Below are 20,024 nucleotides of genomic sequence, written 5' to 3'. Positions count from 1 at the left end.
GTAATAATGTGATGGGTGATAATAATACTGGGTATAATGTGATGGGTGATAATAATACTGGTATAATGTGATGAGTGATAATAATACTGGGTATAATGTGATGGGTGATAATAATACTGGGTATAATGTGATGAGTGATAATAATACTGGTATAATGTGATGGGTGATATAATACTGGTATAATGTGATGGGAGATAATAATACTGGGTATAATGTGATGGGTGATAATAATACTGGTATAATGTGATGGGTGATAATAATACTGGGTATAATGTGATGGGTGATAATAATACTGGTATAATGTGATGGGTGATAATAATAATACTGGGTATAATGTGATGGGTGATAATAATACTGGGTATAATGTGATGGGTGATAATAATACTGGTATAATGTGATGGGTGATAATAATACTGGTATAATGTGATGGGTGATAATAATACTGGTATAATGTGATGGGTGATAATAATACTGGTATAATGTGATGGGTGATAATAATACTGGGTATAATGTGATGGGTGATAATAATACTGGGTATAATGTGATGGGTGATAATAATACTGGGTATAATGTGATGGGTGATAATAATACTGGGTATAATGTGATGGGTGATAATAATACTGGTATAATGTGATGGGTGATAATAATACTGGTATAATGTGATGGGTGATAATAATACTGGGTATAATGTGATGGGTGATAATAATACTGGGTATAATGTGATGGGTGATAATAATACTGGTATAATGTGATGGGTGATAATAATACTGGGTATAATGTGATGGGTGATAATAATACTGGGTATAATGTGATGGGTGATAATAATACTGGGTATAATGTGATGGGTGATAATAATACTGGGAATGTGATGGGTGATAATAATACTGGGTATAATGTGATGAGTGATAATAATACTGGGTATAATGTGATGGGTGATAATAATACTGGGTATAATGTGATGGGTGATAATAATACTGGGTATAATGTGATGGGTGATAATAATACTGGGTATAATGTGATGGGTGATAATAATACTGGGTATAATGTGATGGGTGATAATAATACTGGTATAATGTGATGGGTGATAATAATACTGGTATAATGTGATGGGTGATAATAATACTGGGTATAATGTGATGGGTGATAATAATACTGGGTATAATGTGATGGGTGATAATAATACTGGGTATAATGTGATGGGTGATAATACTGGTATAATGTGATGGGTGATAATAATACTGGGTATAATGTGATGGGTGATAATAATACTGGTATAATGTGATGAGTGATAATAATACTGGGTATAATGTGATGGTGATAATAATACTGGGTATAATGTGATGGTGATAATAATACTGGTATAATGTGATGGGTGATAATAATACTGGGTATAATGTGATGGGTGATAATAATACTGGGTATAATGTGATGGGTGATAATAATACTGGGTATAATGTGATGGGTGATAATAATACTGGTATAATGTGATGGGTGATAATAATACTGGTATAATGTGATGGGTGATAATAATACTGGTATAATGTGATGGGTGATAATAATACTGGTATAATGTGATGGGTGATAATAATACTGGGTATAATGTGATGAGTGATAATAATACTGGGTATAATGTGATGAGTGATAATAATACTGGGTATAATGTGATGGGTGATAATAATACTGGGTATAATGTGATGGGTGATAATAATACTGGTATAATGTGATGGGTGATAATAATACTGGTATAATGTGATGGGTGATAATAATACTGGTATAATGTGATGGGTGATAATAATACTGGTATAATGTGATGGGTGATAATAATACTGGTATAATGTGATGGGTGATAATAATAATACTGGTATAATGTGATGGGTGATAATGTAATACTGGGTATAATGTGATGGGTGATAATAATACTGGGTATAATGTGATGGGTGATAATAATACTGGTATAATGTGATGAGTGATAATAATACTGGTATAATGTGATGGGTGATAATAATACTGGGTATAATGTGATGAGTGATAATAATACTGGGTATAATGTGATGAGTGATAATAATACTGGGTATAATGTGATGGGTGATAATAATACTGGGTATAATGTGATGGGTGATAATAATACTGGTATAATGTGATGGGTGATAATAATACTGGGTATAATGTGATGAGTGATAATAATACTGGGTATAATGTGATGAGTGATAATAATACTGGGTATAATGTGATGGGTGATAATAATACTGGGTATAATGTGATGGGTGATAATAATACTGGGTATAATGTGATGGGTGATAATAATACTGGGTATAATGTGATGGGTGATAATAATACTGGGTATAATGTGATGGGTGATAATAATACTGGTATAATGTGATGAGTGATAATAATACTGGTATAATGTGATGGGTGATAATAATACTGGGTATAATGTGATGGGTGATAATAATACTGGGTATAATGTGATGGGTGATAATAATACTGGTATAATGTGATGGCTGATAATAATACTGGTATAATGTGATGGGTGATAATAATACTGGGTATAATGTGATGGGTGATAATAATACTGGGTATAATGTGATGAGTGATAATAATACTGGGTATAATGTGATGGGTGATAATAATACTGGTATAATGTGATGGGTGATAATAATACTGGGTATAATGTGCTGGGTGATAATACTGGTATAATGTGATGGGTGATAATAATACTGGTATAATGTGATGGGTGATAATAATACTGGTATAATGTGATGGGTGATAATAATACTGGTATAATGTGATGGGTGATAATAATACTGGGTATAATGTGATGGGTGATAATAATACTGGTATAATGTGATGGGTGATAATAATACTGGTATAATGTGATGGGTGATAATAATACTGGTATAATGTGATGGGTGATAATAATACTGGTATAATGTGATGGGTGATAATAATACTGGTATAATGTGATGGGTGATAATAATACTGGGTATAATGTGATGGGTGATAATAATACTGGTATAATGTGATGGGTGATAATAACTGGGTATAATGTGATGAGTGATAATAATACTGGTATAATGTGATGGGTGATAATAATACTGGGTATAATGTGATGGGTGATAATAATACTGGGTATAATGTGATGGGTGATAATAATACTGGGTATAATGTGATGGGTGATAATAATACTGGGTATAATGTGATGGATGATAATAATACTGGGTATAATGTGATGGGTGATAATAATACTGGTATAATGTGATGGGTGATAATAATACTGGGTATAATGTGATGGGTGATAATAATACTGGTATAATGTGATGGGTGATAATAATACTGGTATAATGTGATGGGTGATAATAATACTGGTATAATGTGATGGGTGATAATAATACTGGGTATAATGTGATGGGTGATAATACTGGTATAATGTGATGCGTGATAATAATACTGGTATAATGTGATGAGTGATAATAATACTGGGTATAATGTGATGGGTGATAATAATACTGGGTATAATGTGATGGGTGATAATAATACTGGTATAATGTGATGGGTGATAATAATACTGGTATAATGTGATGAGTGATAATAATACTGGTATAATGTGATGGGTGATAATAATACTGGTATAATGTGATGGGTGATAATAATACTGGTATAATGTGATGGGTGATAATAATACTGGGTATAATGTGATGGGTGATAATAATACTGGGTATAATGTGATGGATGATAATAATACTGGGTATAATGTGATGGGTGATAATAATACTGGTATAATGTGATGGGTGATAATAATACTGGGTATAATGTGATGGGTGATAATAATACTGGTATAATGTGATGGGTGATAATAATACTGGTATAATGTGATGGGTGATAATAATACTGGTATAATGTGATGGGTGATAATAATACTGGGTATAATGTGATGGGTGATAATACTGGTATAATGTGATGCGTGATAATAATACTGGTATAATGTGATGGAGTGATAATAATACTGGGTATAATGTGATGGGTGATAATAATACTGGGTATAATGTGATGGGTGATAATAATACTGGTATAATGTGATGGGTGATAATAATACTGGTATAATGTGATGGGTGATAATAATACTGGTATAATGTGATGGGTGATAATATACTGGTATAATGTGATGAGTGATAATAATACTGGTATAATGTGATGGGTGATAATAATACTGGGTATAATGTGATGGTGATAATAATACTGGTATAATGTGATGAGTGATAATAATACTGGTATAATGTGATGGGTGATAATAATACTGGGTATAATGTGATGGGTGATAATAATACTGGGTATAATGTGATGGGTGATAATAATACTGGTATAATGTGATGAGTGATAATAATACTGGTATAATGTGATGGGTGATAATAATACTGGTATAATGTGATGGGTGATAATAATATTGGGTATAATGTGATGGGTGATAATAATACTGGGTATAATGTGATGGGTGATAATAATACTGGGTATAATGTGATGGGTGATAATAATACTGGTATAATGTGATGGGTGATAATAATACTGTTATAATGTGATGGGTGATTATAATACTGGGTATAATGTGATGGGTGATAATAATACTTGGTATAATGTGATGGATGATAATAATACTGGTATAATGTGATGAGTGATAATAATACTGGTATAATGTGATGGGTGATAATAATACTGGTATAATGTGATGGGTGATATAATACTGGTATAATGTGATGGGTGATAATAATACTGGGTATAATGTGATGGATGATAATAATACTGGGTATAATGTGATGGGTGATAATAATACTGGGTATAATGTGATGAGTGATAATAATACTGGTATAATGTGATGAGTGATAATAATACTGGGTATAATGTGATGGGTGATAATAATACTGGGTATAATGTGATGGGTGATAATAATACTGGGTATAATGTGATGGGTGATAATAATACTGGTATAATGTGATGAGTGATAATAATACTGGGTATAATGTGATGGGTGATAATAATACTGGTTATAATGTGATGGGTGATAATAATACTGGTATAATGTGATGAGTGATAATAATACTGGGTATAATGTGATGGGTGATAATAATACTGGTTATAATGTGATGGGTGATAATAATACTGGTATAATGTGATGAGTGATAATAATACTGGGTATAATGTGATGGGTGATAATAATACTGGGTATAATGTGATGGGTGATAATAATACTGGGTATAATGTGATGGGTGATAATAATACTGGTATAATGTGATGGGTGATAATAATACTGGGTATAATGTGATGGGTGATAATAATACTGGTTATAATGTGATGGGTGATAATAATACTGGTATAATGTGATGGGTGATAATAATACTGGTATAATGTGATGGGTGATAATAATACTGGTATAATGTGATGGGTGATAATAATACTGGTATAATGTGATGGGTGATAATACTGGGTATAATGTGAAGAGTGATAATAATACTGGTATAATGTGATGGGTGATAATAATACTGGGTATAATGTCATGGGTGATAATAATACTGGGTATAATGTGATGGGTGATAATAATAATACTGGGTATAATGTGATGGGTGATAATAATACTGGGTATAATGTGATGGATGATAATAATACTGGGTATAATGTGATGGGTGATAATAATACTGGTATAATGTGATGGGTGATAATAATACTGGGTATAATGTGATGGGTGATAATAATACTGGTATAATGTGATGGGTGATAATAATACTGGTATAATGTGATGGGTGATAATAATACTGGTATAATATGATGGGTGATAATAATACTGGGTATAATGTGATGGGTGATAATACTGGTATAATGTGATGCGTGATAATAATACTGGTATAATGTGATGAGTGATAATAATACTGGGTATAATGTGATGGGTGATAATAATACTGGGTATAATGTGATGGGTGATAATAATACTGGTATAATGTGATGGGTGATAATAATACTGGTATAATGTGATGAGTGATAATAATACTGGTATAATGTGATGGGTGATAATACTGGTATAATGTGATGTGTGATAATAATACTGGTATAATGTGATGGGTGATAATAATACTGGTATAATGTGATGAGTGATAATAATACTGGTATAATGTGATGGGTGATAATAATACTGGGTTTAATGTGATGGGTGATAATAATACTGGGTATAATGTGATGGGTGATAATAATACTGGTATAATGTGATGAGTGATAATAATACTGGTATAATGTGATGGGTGATAATAATACTGGTATAATGTGATGGGTGATAATAATACTGGTATAAAGTGATGGGTGATAATAATATTGGGTATAATGTGATGGGTGATAATAATACTGGGTATAATGTGATGGATGATAATAATACTGGGTATAATGTGATGGGTGATAATAATACTGGTATAATGTGATGGGTGATAATAATACTGGGTATAATGTGATGGGTGATAATAATACTGGTATAATGTGATGGGTGATAATAATACTGGTATAATGTGATGGGTGATAATAATACTGGTATAATGTGATGGGTGATAATAATACTGGGTATAATGTGATGGGTGATAATACTGGTATAATGTGATGCGTGATAATAATACTGGTATAATGTGATGAGTGATAATAATACTGGGTATAATGTGATGGGTGATAATAATACTGGGTATAATGTGATGGGTGATAATAATACTGGTATAATGTGATGGGTGATAATAATACTGGTATAATGTGATGGGTGATAATAATACTGGTATAATGTGATGGGTGATAATACTGGTATAATGTGATGTGTGATAATAATACTGGTATAATGTGATGGGTGATAATAATACTGGGTATAATGTGATGGTGATAATAATACTGGTATAATGTGATGAGTGATAATAATACTGGTATAATGTGATGGGTGATAATAATACTGGGTATAATGTGATGGGTGATAATAATACTGGGTATAATGTGATGGGTGATAATAATACTGGTATAATGTGATGAGTGATAATAATACTGGTATAATGTGATGGGTGATAATAATACTGGTATAATGTGATGGGTGATAATAATATTGGGTATAATGTGATGGGTGATAATAATACTGGGTATAATGTGATGGTGATAATAATACTGGGTATAATGTGCTGGGTGATAATAATACTGGTATAATGTGATGGGTGATAATAATACTGTTATAATGTGATGGGTGATTATAATACTGGGTATAATGTGATGGGTGATAATAATACTGGTATAATGTGATGGATGATAATAATACTGGTATAATGTGATGAGTGATAATAATACTGGTATAATGTGATGAGTGATAATAATACTGGTATAATGTGATGGGTGATTATAATACTGGGTATAATGTGATGGGTGATAATAATACTGGTATAATGTGATGGATGATAATAATACTGGGTATAATGTGATGGGTGATAATAATACTGGTATAATGTGATGAGTGATAATAATACTGGTATAATGTGATGAGTGATAATAATACTGGGTATAATGTGATGGGTGATAATAATACTGGGTATAATGTGATGGGTGATAATAATACTGGGTATAATGTGATGGGTGATAATAATACTGGTATAATGTGATGAGTGATAATAATACTGGGTATAATGTGATGGGTGATAATAATACTGGTTATAATGTGATGGGTGATAATAATACTGGTATAATGTGATGAGTGATAATAATACTGGGTATAATGTGATGGGTGATAATAATACTGGTTATAATGTGATGGGTGATAATAATACTGGTATAATGTGATGAGTGATAATAATACTGGGTATAATGTGATGGGTGATAATAATACTGGGTATAATGTGATGGGTGATAATAATACTGGGTATAATGTGATGGGTGATAATAATACTGGTATAATGTGATGAGTGATAATAATACTGGGTATAATGTGATGGGTGATAATAATACTGGTTATAATGTGATGGGTGATAATAATACTGGTATAATGTGATGGGTGATAATAATACTGGGTATAATGTGATGGGTGATAATAATACTGGTATAATGTGATGGGTGATAATAATACTGGTATAATGTGATGGGTGATAATAATACTGGTATAATGTGATGGGTGATAATAATACTGGTATAATGTGATGGATGATAATAATACTGGGTATAATGTGATGGGTGATAATAATACTGGTATAATGTGATGGGTGATAATAATACTGGTATAATGTAATGGGTGATAATAATACTGGGTATAATGTGCTGGGTGATAATAATACTGGGTATAATGTGATGGGTGATAATAATACTGGTATAATGTGATGGGTGATAATAATACTGGTATAATGTGATGGGTGATAATAATACTGGTATAATGTGATGGGTGATAATAATACTGGGTATAATGTGATGGGTGATAATAATACTGGTATAATGTGATGGGTGATAATAATACTGGGTATAATGTGATGGGTGATAATAATACTGGGTATAATGTGATGGGTCATAATAATATTGGTATAATGTGATGGGTGATAATAATACTGGGTATAATGTGATGGGTGATAATAATACTGGTATAATGTGATGGGTGATAATAATACTGGTATAATGTGATGGATGATAATAATACTGGGTATAATGTGCTGGGTGATAATAATACTGGGTATAATGTGATGGCTGATAATAATACTGGTATAATGTGATGGGTGATAATAATATTGGGTATAATGTGATGGGTGATAATAATACTGGTACAATGTGACGGGTGATAATAATACTGGGTATAATGTGATGGGTGATAATAATACTGGTATAATGTGATGGGTGATAATAATACTGGGTATAATGTGATGGGTGATAATAATACTGGTATAATGTGATGGGTGATAATAATACTGGATATAATGTGATGAGTGATAATAATACTGGTATAATGTGACGGGTGACAATAATACTGGGTATAATGTGATGGGTGATAATACTGGTATAATGTGATGGGTGATAATAATACTGGGTATAATGTGATGGGTGATAATAATACTGGGTATAATGTGATGGGTGATAATAATACTGGTATAATGTGATGGGTGATAATAATACTGGGTATAATGTGATGGGTGATAATAATACTGGGTATAATGTGATGGCTGATAATAATACTGGTATAATGTGATGGGTGATAATACTGGGTATAATGTGATGGGTGATAATAATACTGGGTATAATGTGATGGGTGATAATAATACTGTGTATAATGTGATGGGTGATAATAATACTGGGTATAATTTGATGGGTGATAATAATACTGGGTATAATGTGATGGGTGATAATAATACTGGTATAATGTGATGGGTGATAATAATACTGGGTATAATGTGATGGGTGATAATAATACTGGTATAATGTGATGGGTGATAATAATACTGGGTATAATGTGATGGGTGATAATAATACTGGGTATAATGTGATGGGTGATAATAATACTGGTATAATGTGATGGGTGATAATAATACTGGGTATAATGTGATGGGTGATAATAATACTGGGTATAATGTGATGGGTGATAATAATACGTTATTCTTCTAGATCTAAATTTGGCTTTTCGGAAGATCGTTGTCCTTCTGCGGCCAGAGAAGGAGTTTATAGTGGACGGGAACCACATGATAATCCGGACTCTCAGCACCTTCCGGAATTACATCATGGATTTCACTTTGGGTGAAGAATTTGAAGAAGATCTGGGAGTGATCGACGGTCGGATCTGCAAGGTATAAATGTGTGTGGAGAATGAGTGACCGAGGCGCAACGTGTCAGGAGCACACTATATAGGGGTCTAAACACTCACAGCATAGAGATGGCCGAGCGGAGCGTCGGGGAAAAGAAAGTCCGTCCTGAGGACGGAATACCAGCAGCAAGTCCAGGAGAACATAACACTTCACTGACTCTGGATGTTACCACTGACAGCTTCACCTCCCCAGACCACCAGAGATCTTATCACTGACAACATGCACACCCCAGACCACCAGGGATCTTATCACTGATAACATGCACACCCCAGACCACCAGGGATCTTATCACTGATAACATGCACACCCCAGACCACCAGGGATCTTATCACTGATAACATGCACACCCCAGACCACCAGGGATCTTATCACTGATAACATGCACACCCCAGACCACCAGGGATCTTATCACTGATAACATGCACACCCCAGACCACCAGGGATCTTATCACTGATAACATGCACACCCCAGAACACCAGGGATCTTATCACTGATAACATGCACACCCCAGACCACCAGGGATCTTATCACTGATAACATGCACACCCCAGACCACCAGGGATCTTATCACTGATAACATGCACACCCCAGACCACCAGGGATCTTATCACTGATAACATGCACACCACAGACCACCAGGGATCTTATCACTGATAACATGCACACCCCAGACCACCAGGGATCTTATCACTGATAACATGCACACCCCAGACCACCAGGGATCTTATCACTGACAACATGCAGACCCCAGACCACCAGGGATCTTATCACTGATAACATGCAGACCCCAGACCACCAGGGATCTTATCACTGACAACATGCAGACCCCAGACCACCAGGGATCTTATCACTGATAACATGCACACCCCAGACCACCAGGGATCTTATCACTGATAACATGCACACCCCAGACTACCAGGGATCGTATCACTGATAACATGCACACCCCAGACCACCAGGGATCTTATCACTGATAACATGCACACCACAGACCATCAGGGATCTTATCACTGACAACATGCACACCCCAAACCACCAGGGATCTTATCACTGATAACATGCACACCCCAGACCACCAGGAATCTTATCACTGATAACATGCACACCCCAGACCACCAGGGATCTTATCACTGATAACATGCACACCCCAGACCACCAGGGATCTTATCACTGATAACATGCAGACCCCAAACCACAAGGGATCTATGCGGGGCCCATGATACTGTGTGGTGGGCTATTCGGGGCCCATGATACTGTGCGTTGGGCTATGTAGGACCCATGATACTGTCTGGGGGCTATGCGAGCCCTTGATACTGTGTGATGGGCTATATGGGGCCCATGATACTGTGTGGCGGGCTATGAGGGGCCCATGATACTGTGTGGTGGGCTATGTGGGGCCCATGATACTGTGTGGGGGCTATGCGGTCCCTTGATACTGTTTGGTGGGCTATGTAGGGCCCATGATACTGTGTGGTGGGCTATGCGGGGCTCATGTTACTGTGTGGTTGACTATTCGGGGCCCACGTTACTGTGGGGGGGCTATGTGGGGCCCACGTTACGGTGTGGGGGACTACACGGGGCCTATGTTTCTGTGTTGGGGGCTATGCGGGGCCCATATTACTGTGTGGGGGGCTATGCAGGGCCCATGATACTGTGTGGGGGCTATGCGGGGCCCATGATACTGTGTGGGGGGCTATGCGGGGCCCATATGTTACTGTGTGGGGCGCTATGAGGGGCCCATGTTACTGTGTGGTGGGCTATGCGGGACCCATGATACTGTGTGGTGGGCTATGCGGGGCCCATGATACTGTGTGGGGTGCTATGCAGGCCCATGTTACTGTGTTCTGTATCGAGGGCTGTGTGGGGGTCACAGTTGAGGCATCATACTGTCACCATAGTTTCCTTGGGGGAGTTGAGGGAGGGTACAGTAGGGTCATCATACCATGTGTTTGGAGGGTACTGTGGAAAAATTTACTGTGGGGGTATAATACTGTCTTTGGGGGGGGGCATTTTTGTTGGCATCATACTTTATTATATGTGGACAGCATATATATGTAGACAGCAGTTTCAAAGTAATGTCCTTTTTTTCCAAAATGTTGCATATATTTTTGCACTTCGGTTTGGTTCTGTTGCCGTTTAGGCTAAGTTCACACATTGCAGGCTTTGCTGCTTTTTTGGTAGGTTTTTGTTTAGTTTTGGTGCAAATTATATGTGTCAAATTTTTAAGAAAGTTTGTTTTATTCACCAAAAACATCGTTGCATTTTACTGCAGCATTTTTTCACCCAATAAAAGCAATGAGAAAATGCTGCAAAAATGCAGAAAGAATTGACATGCTGCAGATTTAACAAATGCTGCCATTTTTAAATTCAGTCAGAAAAGAAAAAAAAAGCATATGCATGAGATTTCTGGAGTCTTTTAGCCTTTACTGGTACTGTAAAAAGCAGCTTTTAATTTGTATAAAAACAAGCCACAAAAACATAATGCAGGAACACGTGTGCAGAGGTATTATTCACACAGTGCAGTAAACAAGCAGTGACCCCAAGAAAATTCAACTTAAATGTCTTTATTTTCAAAACTCACCAAGTAAAGGCAAACGTTATCTTCCGGGTCGTCCAAACAGTCCATATCAAAACCCATTGCCGTGGGCGACTGCACCGGCGCATCACTCTTAGGTGCGTCTTTGCCTTCCTTGGCTCCATGTTCACCTTACACAGGCCTGTATTGCACAGAGTCTCCTGCTCTGCCCCTTGCAAACAAATCACTGACCCACCCAAACCTGAACTGAAAGTTTAACTAGGTTTCCTAGACATGAGCTACTCCTAAAACCAGGAGTGGAGGGAAAGATTCGCCCCACTACCAAACCTGCACATCTCTCCAAACATAAAAGCCCAAGTCAGGTTTTCCTAAAATCTGACTTGGTCAAATAGTTTGACCAAATCCACACTCTCTTTTATTCTGCTTTGTAACCACATGCGTTGTTTTAATCACAATGCGCTCCAGCGGGTTTAGTATGCCTCTATGTGCATCCTGGGGGACACATAACGATCTTCGCCTATGATTTCCCTCACTGCCTCACATACCCCCCTCCTCTGTTCAAACTTATGGGGTTGAACACCTGTCACCATACTGGGCGCCTGTGACAGGGTATCCGCATTTCCTTGCTCCTTCCCCGCTCGATGTTCCACTGTGAAGCTAAAATTTTGCAGTGACAGGAACCATCTGGTGACCCAAGCATTCCACTCCTTTGCATTCCTCATCCAGACCAAGGGTGAATGGTCCGTTACCAGGCGAAACTGTCACTTGAGCAAATAATAGCCTAGGGACTCCAAGGCCTACTTAATGGCCAAGCACTCCTTTTCCATTACGCTATAATTTTTCTCTGCCGGGGTAAGTTTCCTGCTCAAGTAGGTGACCGGAATTTCTTCTCCGTTCACCTCTGGCACCAGTACCACACCTAGGCCTAACTCTGAGGCATCTGTTTGTACTATAAAGCCTTTCTCGAAATTGGGGCTGGTGGGGACCAGCTGTCCGCATAATGCCACCTTCATGGACTGGAACGCTTCCTCCGCTTGAGGGTTCCACCGAACCATGACCGACTTCTTCCCTTTTTGGAGATTGGTTAGGGGTGCCGATCTCCCAGCAAAATTGGGTATAAGCTGACGGTATTACCCAACGATGCCATGGAATGCTCTTACCTGTTTAGTAGGAAGAGGTTGGGGCCAGTTTTGAATGGCCTCAATCTTGTTTATTTGGGGTTTGATAACCCCACAGCCTATCAAGTACCCCAAATACTGGGCTTCCGTGAGGCCTATCGCACATTTTTTGGGGTTCACTGTTAAACCTGAGTCTCTGATCAAATCCACCACAGCTTGTACCTGGGACAAGTGGGTCTGCCAGTCGGTACTAAAGATAATATCATCCAAATACTCTGACGCGTACTTCTGATGGGGCTTCGACACTATGTCCCTCAGCCTCTGGAACATGGCCAGGGCCCTATATAAGGCAAAAGGCAAGACTACATAGTGATAGAGACCCTCTGGCATTATAAAGGCGGTCTTTTCTTTTGCAGATTCTGTCAGAGGCACCTGCCAGTAACCCTTGGTGAGATCGGCGTGGTGAAGTACTGGGCCTGCCCCAGTCTCTCGATCAGCTCGTCTACCCGAGGCATTGGATAAAGGACAAATTTTGACACCTCATTAAATTTTTGGAAGTCGTTACAAAATTGTAACGATCCGTCTGGCTTTGGAATCAGCACAATGGGGCTAGCCCACTCATTCCTGGACTCCTCGATGACTCCTAACTGGAGCATTTGCTTTACTTCAGTCGCGATGGCTTGCCTCCGGGCTTCTGGTACACGCTACGGTTTCATCTGTTCCCTTACCCGAGGCTCGGTGACAGTGTCATGTCAGATCACCGAGGTTGGGCCAGGCAGTTCTGAGAATACGTCCGTATTCTGCTGCACTAATCTCCGAGTCTCCCATCGCTGCTGTTTCATGAGAGCGTCGCTTATCTTTACCTCTGCCGGCCTCCTCCTGGGCTGGTGTCGGAGGGTCCAAAGGCTATACGACCGGAGTCGCATCCGTAATCATACATTCCCTATCTTTCCATGCTTTTAGCAGATTTACATGATATAGTTGTTTGGGTTTTCTCTTCTCGGGCTGATATACCCTGTAATTCACTTCTCCAACCTTTTACCGTACTTCATACGGCCCTTGGCACTTGGCCATGAGCTTACTCTCTGCGGTGGGCACTAATACTAATACCCGATCCCTCTTTTTAACAGACCTGGCAGTGACCATTTTATTATAAGCTCGGCTCTGTGCTACTTGGGCAACCAGGAGGTGTTCTTTCACCGCCGCGATCCGGTCCTGCATACTTGCCCACGTTCACTTGTGCTTTTATGGGGTGTAGGTTCCTGTTCCCACGTCTTTTTGGCTACGTCCAGCAGGTTCGGGGGATGTCTACCATATAATAGCTCAAAGGGTGAGAACCACGTGGAGGTCTGTGGTACCTTGCAGACAGCGAACATTAAATAGGGCAGTAACATGTCCCAATCCCTCCCATCCTTGGGGACCACTTTTTTTAACATAGATTTAAGAGTTTTGTTAAATCTCTCCATCAACCCATCGGTCTGTGGGTGGTACACCGATGTGTTTTATTTTAAGCAGTTTTCACAGTTCCCTTGTCACCTTGGACATAAAGGGAGTCCCCTGATCTGTAAGGATCTCCTTAGGTAGCCCAAGGTGACAGAACGTGGCAAACAGCTCCCAGGCAATAAGTTTAGCGGAGGTGTGGTGAAGCGCAATCGCATCCGGGTAACGGGTGGCATAATCTACTACCACCAATATGTGTTGGTGGCCACAGGTGGATTTTACTATTGGCCCCACCAGATCCATAGCAGTCCGCTCAAAAGGTACCTCTATAATGGGTAGAGGCACCAATGGACCCCGGAAGCTTGCAGTGGGTGTGGTAAGTGTACACTCGGGACACGATTCACAAAACCTCTGCACCTCTGCGTAAATCCCAGGCCAAAAGAACCACTGCAAAATACGTTCTTGTGTATTTTTAACCCCAAGGGGGCCCACCCAGCATGTGTGTGTGGGTCATCTTGAGCACCTCCTGACTGTAGGATTGAGGCACTACCAGCTGTTCCACTACTTTGTCCCGGATTTCGTCAACCCTATATAGTAAATCCTGGTTGACCACCATGCGCGAAAAAACTACCTCCGCACCCGGTTGCTGAGCCACCTCATTTACCTCTATCACCCTTTCCCGTGCACGGGTCAGTGTGGGATCTTGGAGCTGGGTTGTCCCAAAAGACCACTTGGGCACTTCCAGCTCCGGAATTGACGTTGTCTCCTCGACCTCTCCTGCCAACGCCTCTAGGGGAAACCGATCAGGTTCACACTCTTTCCCTATGTGGGTCACCCCTACGGCAGGTATCACTAACTCGGGATCTTCAGGTTCCGCATCCTGAAAGACATTTAACCTGGGAGGATTCATTTTATTCTCCCACAAGGACCAGAACAGGGGCAAGTCTCTTCCCAAAACAGCCCAAAACGTAAGGAAGGGTCTTCACCACTCCCATCACACGTTTAACCTCTCTGCATGGAGTGGAAAATGTAACCTCCGCCGTCGGATACTCGTGGAGTTCACCATGAATACATATGACACCAACTTTTCTCCCAGTGGGTTCTAACCCAGAGATCAATGACCCATGCGCAAGTGTCACTAGGCTCCGTGAGCCCAAGAGAGCCTCTACCCGTAGTCTGTTGACGTGCACCTGGCACAGATGGGGTTCGCCCGTTGGGGTGACGGCGTCTGCAGTGTAGATGGCCTGGGCATACATTGATACCCGGTGAGTAAACCCGCTAGCGGCGGCACTGCTAGGCAACAAGACCTGTTTAGGGGAAACTGGCCTCCTGCCACCCTCACTTGAGGGTACCTCCTCAGTATGGGCTCGGTTCTGACTGACCCCAGCAGAGGGTCATCAAAGCAAAAGGTGGCTACTTTGAAGAACCTAGAATATAAGACATATTTTCAGTTGTTTCACACTTTTTTGTTAAGTATATAATTCCACATGTGTTAATTCATAGTTTTGATGCCTTCAGTGTGAATGTACAATTGTCATAGTCATGAAAATACAGAAAAATCTTTAAATGAGAAGGTGTGTCCAAACTTTTGGTCTGTACTGTATATATATATATATATATAAATCAGCCTAGACGACCAGGAATGTAATCATTAACCCCTCCACCACTGCACACCATCATGAGAATTAAAGAAGCCCAGGAACCACTAGTATGTCAGTATTATGTGGTCAGTGTATAGCGGTATTATCTGGACAGTGGATAGCAGTATTATTTGTAGCGGGCAATGTCTATTCAGTGATGTGGATCTGGCAGCGCCTCCAATTACAATATGATGGGGGCTGACAATGTTTCAGACTATTACATATGGACTGACAGACACTCGCATATACCCCGCACACAAGTAGAAAATAGAACATCGCCCGTCACATACACTCATCTGTTTTTTTTTTTGTTTTTTTTTTACAAAATAAGGCTTTAGTCCTATTGGCATCAACATGTTCCCTCTTCTGTACGATCAGCTGTTATAACCTCCCACACTTATTATTCATCTCAGCCTTGTGTTAATGGCTAAAAATAATACAAAACCTATACAATTAATAAGATATAACCTGTGGATAACACCATAGTGCGGCAGACTGACGCCTAGTGGTGTTGCAGAGTACAACTCCTATCCACGACATCCTCCAAATTGCATTACATCGCCATCAGCAGGACACAAGGAGTTCTGCAGCAGCTATTTTGATTTTTCCAAGGCGAACACTGCACAGCAACATTTCACCGCCCCATACCAGTTGATTAACAGGTCTCTCTCTATAATCCCTGGCCAGCTTTCTAAGCTATGTTTTTTTCTCTGAAACGCTGCAGCAATTGCGCAGCCAGGCTCTGATTTATGCTGCCGGTGGTTCGGGCAAAATGGATCTAACAACAGGTTAACCTAATGAGGTGCATAGAGATCATTAGCCAGCTGTCCTGTGTGCTGTACTATATAGAGGATGTGTGGTGTAATATATAGAGAACGTGTCCTGTCATACATCACATAGGAGACGCTGGGGATGGAGCACATACATCAGATAGGAGACGCTGGGACTGCAGCATATGCATCACATAGGAGACACTGGGACTGCAGCATATGCATCACATAGGAGACGCTGGGACTGCAGCATATACATCACATAGGAGACGTTGGGACTGCAGCATATACATCACATAGGAGACGCTGGGACTGCAGCATATGCATCACATTGGAGATGCTGGGACTGCAGCATATACATCACATAGGAGATGCTGGGGATGTAGCATGTACATCACATAGGAGAGCTGTAGCACATACATCACTTAGGATACACAGGGGATGGAGTATATACAATAGGAAACACTGGAGTTGGGGCATTTACATCACATAAGAGATGCTGGGACTGCAGCTTATACATCACATAGGAGACACTGGGATTGGAGCATATACATCACATAGGAGACACTGGGGTTGGAGCATATACATCACATAGGAGACACTGGGGTTAGAACATATACATCATATAAGAGATGCTGGGCTGCAGCATATACATCGCAGGAGACAGTGGGGCTGGTTCACACATCACAGGAGACAGTGGGGACTGCTGCTGCTGAAGTCTTCATTTGTGCGATGGGAGCACATTGCACACTAACTCCTCAAACAAAATACGTCTAGATGCTGGCATTGACCAGTGCTAGGACGTAATCCTTCATTGCAAGGAGGATTTAAAGGGCCAATGCCTGGCAAAATGCTTCCGCCAGCACTGTGGTTCCCGGGAACCTACCCGGGGGGCCAGAGAAAAGGTCACAAAGGGCCCGTGGGCTGGAGGTTCCCCACCCCTGACATAGATGATCATTTCTTGGGTTTACTAAGACACTTGGATCATATGTGATTTTACATCATTACAACATTGAAGACCTAGAATAAACACATCAGATCAGACGGCAGCAGTTTGCTGTTGGTTTCTATGTAGCGGATGTAATATTCTATTTGTTAGCAATTAATATTCTACATCCACATTCTGTTTTTACAGACCACCGTGTCCTGGGAAGGGAATAAGCTGGTGTGTGTGCAGAAGGGCGATGTGCCAAACCGCGGCTGGAAGCAGTGGCTGGAGGGAGATCTGTTATATGCGGTACGTCAGCCCTACGTTCGCCACCTTTTCTCGCTCCTTTTGGTCTTCAATACAAGTTGATGTTTTTTTTTTAACAAACTACAACTCCCAACATGCTCTGACAAACGATGCCTTGGGTGGGCACCATTTTGCTATAAAGGGCTTTCAAAAATGTCTAAAAAGTGAATGTGGACAAACCCTTAAAGGGTTATCACTAAAAGTGGATGAAGGAAGTAGAGTAACACAAGACTTCAGGATCAGACTACAGAGTTTATTTGTAGTCTGTAACCATGGCGACACATAAGTCAGCATGGGAGATGTATACAGAAATTGAAGAGTTATTTTAAATGAAGACTCTTTGAAAATTTGTCTATTATAAATATGTTACAGTAGTAGAGTGTTTAGGTGTCGTTAACTTTTAACCCTTTAACCTCCTCTCTTTTGGCAGGAGCTGACTGCGGGGGATGTTGTCTGCATGCAAACCTTCCGCAGAGTATAATGAGGAAGACAGTGAATATTACGTCCATAGAATATGTCTTACTTGATTTTACTATATTGCTGTTCTATGGTTACTATCTAGTTCAGGAGAAGGCAATGGACGCCGGTGACCAGAGGACGATGAGCGAGCAGTTATAGTCAGGATGACCCGGCGGTCACTGTAGAAGTGGACTCCATGCCTTAATACTCTGCAGATCTATAACACTGTCATCGGTTGATACAAACCCCGATATCAAGAAAGTATAAGAGGTTTTCCCTTTTTTTTCATAAGTCCTAATCATTGCACTATAAAAAGTTCTCCAAAGTTCTGACAAACTTTAGAATTCTTTTTTTTTTAACATTTTCGAGATCTCTGTTTGCTGTCAGCAAAAAGCAACCTTCCATGTCGTATGATCCATAGGCTGAAAACCATAACAGACCTAAAGCTTTTCTTATGTGAGTCTAGGAAATCCTCTAAGCTCCAGATATTTTATCTTCACTGATACATTGTAACAAGCACAGACAGAAGTAATGTAGAGGACTTTCTAGGCTGGATACATTTGTAACAAGCTCTCAGTCATAAGAAGGTCTGGACAAGTTCTCATCTAGGTGTGATTGAGAATGTTACATTCACTGACAGCAATCTTATAACCTGAAATTGTAATAAAAAGTTTATTAGAAAGTTGTGGAACTCTTTATTATACATTGATTATCTTGTAATTATGTAATAGCTGAAATAAATTATTAGCACGAAAGAGGCGGCGATCATCCCTGTGTCACCTAATAATAAGTTTTAAATAAAAGTTATGATTAAACGACTCCTGTTATATCTCAGGACTACGGGGAATCCTTCACAGGCTGGGACTACTGCTCTGTGCTCATTTCGTCTTACGAAAGTTTTTTTTGAGCTTTGAGTGGGAATTGTACTTGCAATAAACTTTGCAGAAATCAATAGTGCAGGTGAATATAATAAACCTTGTAATGTATCTTATAATACAAATC

General features: G+C 39.3%; 1 protein-coding gene across 3 annotated transcripts in view; it reads left to right on the top strand.

Annotated features, from left to right (window-relative positions):
• Nucleotides 1-19,704, top strand: part of RBP5 (retinol binding protein 5) — a 73,701-nt gene extending 53,997 nt beyond the window's left edge. For all 3 annotated transcript variants that reach the window (XM_073684851.1, XM_073684852.1, XM_073684850.1), the window contains exons 2-4: nt 9,628-9,806; nt 18,465-18,566; nt 18,994-19,704. In XM_073684851.1, the coding sequence (XP_073540952.1) occupies nt 9,702-9,806; nt 18,465-18,566; nt 18,994-19,044 (258 nt within the window). In that variant the 5' untranslated portion in view covers nt 9,628-9,701 and the 3' untranslated portion in view covers nt 19,045-19,704. The remainder of the gene's footprint in view (nt 1-9,627; nt 9,807-18,464; nt 18,567-18,993) is intronic.
• The last annotated feature ends 320 nt before the right edge of the window (nt 19,705-20,024 follow it).

Source organism: Phyllobates terribilis, unplaced genomic scaffold (assembly GCF_046119375.1).
Source record: "Phyllobates terribilis strain yellow unplaced genomic scaffold, ASM4611937v1 Scaffold_5__5_contigs__length_657084704, whole genome shotgun sequence".
Taxonomy (NCBI): Eukaryota; Metazoa; Chordata; class Amphibia; order Anura; family Dendrobatidae; genus Phyllobates; species Phyllobates terribilis.
This window is presented reverse-complemented; position numbering and strand designations above follow the sequence as displayed.